At 46.8% G+C, this 7679-nt stretch overlaps 1 protein-coding gene across 1 annotated transcript; it reads right to left on the bottom strand.

Annotated features, from left to right (window-relative positions):
- Nucleotides 1–5826: 5826 nt before the first annotated feature.
- LOC135972423 (olfactory receptor 52B2-like) lies at nucleotides 5827–7133 on the bottom strand. Its single transcript, XM_065550454.1, has one exon. It carries the CDS (start codon nucleotides 7131–7133, stop codon nucleotides 6135–6137), a length of 999 nt encoding a protein of 332 aa, XP_065406526.1. The 3' UTR covers nucleotides 5827–6134.
- Between the last annotated feature and the right edge of the window lie 546 nt (nucleotides 7134–7679).

Below are 7679 nucleotides of genomic sequence, written 5' to 3'. Positions count from 1 at the left end.
TCCTTTCTTTGTACAAGGACCAGGCTCTCTGTGGCAAAACAGATTTTTATCTGTACGTCCCATCCTCCAGTGGCTCTGGTGTCCAAGCTGCTTGACCTGCTAGAACCCAGACAATGGGCCTTGCTTAGGTGGCTGGCAGCTATCACACCATCATGGGATGAGAACGTGGAGTGATATGATTGAATATGACCATTTTTATCATTGTTGCTACCACAGTTATACTATTGCAACAAATATTGTACACAGTATGTCCTGCCAAGTGTCAATGGGAAAGTTATTATTGGCTAAGTATGATTATCCTGTGTATATGTGTGTATCATCTTTGTGTCTGAAGTTATTAATATTGGCAATATACTGGCATGGGCTCTGTTTGGGACAGTAAAATTCCAAGCACAGGGCAGAGGATATAAAAGGACCCCCGAGACATCTCCATCTTGTCTAGACTGGGTTTCTCTAGACTGGGTTTCCACCAAGGAAGCTCTGAACAAGGACTGATGACCCCCAAACTGCTTGGGTAATTTCCAGAGAGACTTTTGCAATCAAGCACTTTATTCCATCGCTGCTATGATCCTGATCTCCGAACACTGAAAAATCTCTTGAATGTATCTGATCTATTGACCATTTATAACTCTTCTTCCTTTGTTTTATTATTAAACCTTTAGTATTTAAATGCTAAAGGGATGGCAGCAGCATGATTATTGGGTAAGATCTGAGTTATATATTCATATGCATAAATGTTTGGTCTCTTCAGATTAGAACTCTATATGTGGTGGAAATTGGTTTTCACTGACCGCTCATCGTGGCGTCCGTCTTCTGGGTGGCGAGCCAAGGGCTGGGATGCCTCGGGGGATTGAATTTTTGGCTTCTAGTTAGTTAACCAGGGCGGTAAGTCAGAGTTGGCAACAGGCCCAACAAAGAAAGTAACAGAACGCAACTAGCCGTCACCTTCAGCCCCCAACTAAAACCTCTCCAGCGCATCATCAAGGATCTACAACCTATCCTGCAGGACGATCCCTTATTCTCAAGGACCTTGGGAGACAGGCCAGTCCTCGCTTACAGACAGTCCTCCCACCAGAAGCAAAAACTCACTAGCAACTACACACCACACAACAAAAACACTAACCCAGGTACCAATCTCTGCAACAAACCCCATTGCCAACTCTTTCTGCATATCTAATTAAGAGACACCATCATAGGCCAGAGTCCCTAGCTGCCGATCCATTGTTTTGAGTCTCAGACCAGGCTTGTATGGTCCATGCAGCAGAACAGATGCATGGGGCTCCATTTGTTTCTTTAGTGCCGGTGATCAACCCTGATTTCAGTGGGGCTGCAGCCACTTACACCAGCTGAGGATTTGGCCCAAGACATTGAACTAGAGATAAAACGTCAGCGGAGACCAGTGAGCTCGGAGGGAAGAGATCCAGCTCTGCCATGGATTAGCTGCGTGACCTTGGGCACAGCTTCTTCATGCATTAAATGGAGATTGTTATTTATTATTTCTAGTGTGCTGCTAATCAGGATCGTTGAGTGACAGGCTGCACTGATGTGGTTCCTTACAGCACATCATTGGCCTTTATGCTCTGTGTAGAATTCCAGGCAGCGTGTGGTCCCTGGTAAACAATCGAGACAATGCTGAAGACTGAAATGTGTAGAAACCTTTTTTTGTGTCTGTAGTTTTTAGCTGTTCCTTTAATAAATTCCTCCTGTTTAAGAAGGACGGCAACTGCACTGATCACAACACACAAATAGCCTCACTGTATCTAATAAAACCCAAGGAGTCTGGTGGCACCTTAAAGACTAACAGATTTATTTGGGCATAAGCTTTCGTGAGTAAAAACCTCACTGCTTCGGATGCATAGAGTGAAAGTTACAGATGCAGGCATTATATACTGACACATGGAGAGCAGGGAGTTACTTCACAAGTAGAGAACCAGTGTTGACAGGGCCAATTCAATCAGGGTGGATGTAGTCCACTCCCAATAATAGATGAGGAGGTGTCAATTCCAGGAGAGGAAAAGCTGCTTCTGTAGTGAGCCAGCCACTCCCAGTCCCTATTCAAGCCCAGATTAATGGTGTTGAATTTGCAAATGAATTTTAGTTCTGCTGTTTCTCTTTGAAGTCTGTTTCTGAAGTTTTTTTGTTCAATGATAGTGACTTTTAAATCTGTAATAGAATGACCAGGGAGATTGAAGTGTTCACTTACTGGCTTATGTATGTTACCATTCCTGATGTTCGATTTGTGTCCATTTATTCTTTTGCGGAGGGACTGTCCCGTTTGGCCAATGTACATGGCAGAGGGGCATTGCTGGCACATGATGGCATATATGACATTAGAGGATGTGCAGGTGAATGAGCCCCTGATGGTGTGGCTGATGTGGTTGGGTCCTCTGATGCTGTTGCCAGAGTAGATATGGGGACAGAGTAGGCAACGAGGTTAGGTTTGCTACAGGGATAGGTTCCTGGGTTGGTGTTTCTGTGGTGTGGTGTGTAGTTGCTGGTGAGTATTTGCTTCAGGTTGGGGGGTTGTCCGTAAGCAAGGACTGGCCTGCCTCCCCCTGATACTTAATAAAACCCAGAGGAGCAATGCCAGTTCAGGGCTAGAGCAGTGGTGCTGGGGTTCAGGACTTATAGTTTCTATTCTCAGCTCTGCCACCAACTCATTGTGTGGCCTTGGGTAAATCACTGAACTGCTGCTCGGCTCCATGACATGGGGATAATGCTGCCTTGCAGCTGAGCTAAAGCTCTTTCAGATGTAGTGACCAAAAGTGTCATGCAAAGTGTATGTTAGACTGAGCTTCACTGTTCAGCTTCAGCCCCTGGGCAATGGCTGCCCTGTAGTTCCAGATAAGGTGCCGTGTACATGTTTAAATACCCAGCTAATGGTAGCTGTGCCTCTTATCTCCCTACCTCTGAGTTACTGAAGCCACCTTGGACTCTGCCCAGCATCCCGCCTTCCCAGCTAACACAGGGGCTGATCCTTCCGCCTCTCTCAGCTGTTATCCTCCTACATTCACACATGATCCCTTGCCCTGCCCCCGAGGCCTGGCTCAAGGCAAAGGGCTCCCAGTCCATCCCCATTGCTGGGACCCAGCCTCCTACAGGCCCCCAGCTGGGAGTAACAAATCATAGAATCATAGAATCTCAGGGTTGGAAGGGACCTCAGGAGGTATCTGGTCCAACCCCCTGCTCAAAGCAGGACCTAATCAAAACTAAATCATCCCAGCCAGGGCTTTGTGAAGGCTTTAAAAAAACCTACAAGGATGGAGATTCCATGACCTCCCTCGGTAACCCATTCCACTGCTGTGTTTCCTAATATCCAACCTAGACCTCCCCCACTGCAACTTGAGACCATTGCTGAAAGCTAAGGAAATAAGCTACACAAAGGTGTCTTCCCTCAGGACGTTGCATCTGAGCTTTAGGGCCCACAAGCTGTGTGATGCACAATCTCCGCTGACTTCCTCACAGCCCTGCTTCCAGCACTAAGCTGATTTTATACGGTTTTCTGCCTTCCCTCTTAGGATGACCAGATAGCAAGTGTGAAAAATTGGGATGGGGTTGGGGGTAATAGGTAATATAAGAAAAAGCCCCCAAAATCGGGACTGTCCCTATAAAATCGGGACATCTGGTCACCCTATTCCCTCTCCACTCCGGATTGACCGGTGGGCCCCAGTGCTGCGTCCTCACTGCCAGTTCCTTGCCAGGCTGCGACACATCTAGTCCCAACCCCAGAGCAGAGGGAGCCAAGATTGGGAGCGGGGAGGAAGGAGATTGTGACGTTGTGCAGTCTATATGGTTTTATAAAAACTTGATAATAAGTCAATATAATGTAACTGAGATGGTTTTAGAGAAAATACGGTAATAAGTGAATGTAACGTAACTGGGATATGCTTCATGCGAAAGGTCTCTTGTAAGGTATCATTACAAAGCTTATAATCTACTGAGTGTGATCATCTGATTTGAATAAATGTACCACTCTTGTATCCAAAACTAGAAATATAAAATGTAACTCTGAGGGCCTATTGTAATTGTGTAAAGTGTGGACCATTAATGATGGTTTGGAATCTTGATGACTCCCATTGTCTGCAGATGGCTGTATTTACCTGTGAGTCTTCCTGTATATGTGTGTGCTGGCAAGTGAGTAATGAAGTCTTGCAGTGACATGTGATCATGTCACCTGAACTGGAATCCATCTTTAACCTGGTGCTTTTCCAGTGAGGTGGGGGTGGAAACCCAGAGAGACAAAGAGTTCCCGGCTTATACAAAAGATATATAAAGGGGGGAAGAGAACAGAGAGGGGGAGGAGCCATCATGAAGAATCCCCTAGCTATCACCTGAGTTGCAACAAGAGCTGCACCAGGGGAAAGAATTGTGCCCAGGCCTGGAAGGTGTCCAGTCTGAGGAAAAACTTACTGAAACATCTCTGAGGGTGAGATTATCTGTATTTAGTTTGATTAGACATAGATTTGCGTGTTTTATTTTATTTTGCTTGGTGACTTACTTTGTTCTGTCTGTTAATACTTTGAACCACTTAAATCCTACTGTCTGTATTTAATAAAATCACTTTTTATTTAGTAATTTACTCGGAGTATGTATTAATACCTGAGGGAGGAAACAACTGTGCATATCTCTATCAGTGTTATAGAGGGCGAACAGTTTATGAATTTATGAACAATTTATGCATAAGCTTTATGCAGGGTAAAACGGATTTATCTGGGTTTAGACCCCACTGGGAGTTGGGCATCTGAGTGCTAAAGACAAGCACACTACTGTGAGCTGTTTTCAGGTAAACTTGCAGCTTTGGGACAAGTGATTCAGACCCTGGATCTGTGTTGGAGCCAGACGGGAGTGTCTGGCTCAGCAAGACAGGGTGCTGGAGTCCTGAGCTGGCAGGGAAAGCAGAAGCATGGGTAGTCTTTGCACATCTGGTGGCAGCTCCCAAGAGGGTTTCTGTGATCCAACCCGTCACAGAGATGATCCAGCAAGTGCTTGGGGTTGGAGAGGAGGGGAGCGAGTAACAAGGGTGGGGCTTTGGGGGAAAAAGCAGAGCTGAGGCGGGGCACCGGAGGAAGAGATGGAGAAGGTGTACGGGGACACTTTGGCAAACCAGTAAAGTGCCTAAAACCACTATGGCTTATGGTTAAAAAGCAACCTAGTCAAATGTAAATTGATCATTCAGCAATCTCGGCTAGACCAAGGCAGGAGGGAAGGGGGTTTTGGGTGCCGTGGAAAGGGCAGCTTGACCTTGCGTCCTTCCTGATAAGAATTGTGTTGAAGGTGCTGATACATGCATTTTAAAAAGAGCAGGAATGTCTATTGGGTCTCAGAGATGCAGACTCTGGAAAACTCACACCTGGTTAATCAATAATCAGAAGGAACCTCTTGCTTGAAACTGCTTACTTAACAAGGTTTCTTTAAGGGACATGTCATTCTATTATTAATGTGTATATATAAGGGGAAAAGATTGAGATAATTGGACTCGTCTGGGGACTCTTTTTGACTCTCCCTCTGGATACATCTTGCGGTCCCCACCGGCAGACGGAAGATTTGGCCACTGGAAGCCTGCCGCTGTGTCACTTGAAAACCACCCTCAGCTTTGGTAATTATAAAGGGTTGAGGGTGTTTTACTAACCTATTGCGGACGTGTGTAAGTGTTTGAGACTAAGTAAAGTTTAGCCTTAAGTGAAAGCACTCTTGTGTTGTCGTGTTTGTGCCAGCCATCTATCGGTCGGACGGCTGTGTCTCCCCAATCGCACAGAGTAAAGTTACCAAGAGCTTTGGGTTGAAAGAACCCCGGGTAACAAAGGGAGTGGTGCCTTGGGGAGGTGGACAGTGGAAGCAGCCTTGTGGAAAGATGTAGGGCAGGGGGCAGGGCCTTTGGGAATAGGAAGGGCAGGGCGTGAGGCCTCAGAGGTCCAGTTATCAGCAATTAGAAATCTGGACATCCTATGAGAGAATGAGTTGTACACAGAATGATTCCTCAGTCTGTCACACTGTCACAGCACAATAAGGCCAGGAAAGGGTTTAATGTCTCTTTGACTGTCCAGTCAGTGACTCACGGAAGGGGGCCCAGCACCATGTCACCAGCCAGCTCTGCACAGAGCTCGGTCTGAGAGCCAGAGCACCAGGAGAAAACTTTAAGTACCTTTATGAGTAAGGAGCCAGAGAAGCCTTCCCCGGATCTGTTTGGTCCTCACTCCATAGATGATGGGGTTTAGCATGGCGGGCATCAAGACACAAACGTTGGCAATGAGAACATGCAAATGCAGGGGCACATTTTGGGCAAATCGGTAGATGAGGGAGACTAAGAAACCTGGGATGTAAAAGGCTAAAATGACTAAAAGGTGGGAGCCGCAAGTCCCCAAAGTCTTGAGACGGGCATCCTTTGTGGGGAGTCTGAAGATGGCCCTGAGGATCTGGGTATAGGACACAGCAATAAAAATCGCATCCAGATCCATCACACATACTAGCACAAAGAGGCCGTAGTAACTACTAACACGGGTGTCGGTGCAGGCAAGGTTCACCACGGATATGTGCGCGCAGTACGGCTCGGGGATAATGTTGGTTCTGCAATATGGCCATTGCCTCGCTAGGAAGGGAAAGGGCAGGATGACTATGCTGCCACGCAGCACCACGGCCAGGCTGATCTTGGCCACCACGGGGTTTGTCAGGATGGCGGAATGTCTCAAGGGGTGGCAGATGGCCACATAGCGATCAAAAGCCATGGCCACAAGGATTCCAGACTCCATCACTAAGAAGCAGTGAAGGAAGTACATCTGGGTGAGGCAGGCACTGAAATTGATCTCCCTGGAATTGAACCAGAAGATGCTCAGCATTTTGGGCAGGGTGGATGTATGCACGACCAGGTCCGTGACTGCCAGCATGCAGAGGAAATAGTACATGGGCTCATGGAGGCTCCGCTCCATCTTTACAGTGAACAGGATGGTGAAGTTCCCCAAGATGGCTATGATGTACATGGTGCAGAAGGGGATGGAGATCCAGACATGGGATGCCTCCAGGCCAGGAATGCCCTGCAGGATGAAGGTGGAGGGGTTGGTGAAGTCGGTTGTGTTGGATTCTGACATGGAGTAGGGGAGAAGGTTTCCAACTCTGAGGCAGAACGGTGTCTCCTGCATGTACTGTACGTTCCCCTGACTTCCTGTATATGCCGAAGGTGATGGTTGCAGTACAAATACCTGGATGGAGAGACAATGTAAATATGAGACACTACATGCAATACTGGGGGCTGTTCTTATGGGTGAAGCAGATTGTTCACTCTTCACACACTGAAAAATGACCTTGTCCTTGAAATGAACTATGAACAACTGACCCTACTACTGCCAATTCCATATTTTATGCTGCTCCCTGACTCAATAATTCCTACACATCATGGCTTGGGAAACCTTACTAGGCACCAATAGGAAACACAGGTGTGGATACTGGTTATCCATCATTGTTCCTTAGGGTTTGTCTATACTGCCATGTTTTTTCACACAGAAGCAGCTTTCGGCATAGAAACAGTGGAGGTGTATACACTGCAAAGCAACTTTCAGTGATGGAACTCCTCAGTTTCAGTGACATAATACACCACTATGACAAGAGTTTTACACAAAAGTATCGTCAGCATCGAGGAAGAGGTGGAGGCAGAAGAAGATGTGGTGCCCAGGCCAGGGTCCCCCAGT

This window comes from Chrysemys picta, chromosome 1 (assembly GCF_011386835.1).
Source record: "Chrysemys picta bellii isolate R12L10 chromosome 1, ASM1138683v2, whole genome shotgun sequence".
Lineage (NCBI taxonomy): Eukaryota > Metazoa > Chordata > Testudines > Emydidae > Chrysemys > Chrysemys picta.
Note: the sequence above shows the minus strand (reverse complement) of the source record. Positions and strands in the feature narration are given on the sequence as shown.

Coding starts and splice junctions, on each gene's coding strand:
- LOC135972423 (XM_065550454.1), bottom strand. CDS start 7,133: ATGCAGGAGACACCGTTCTGCCTCAGAGTTGGAAACCTTCTCCCCTAC.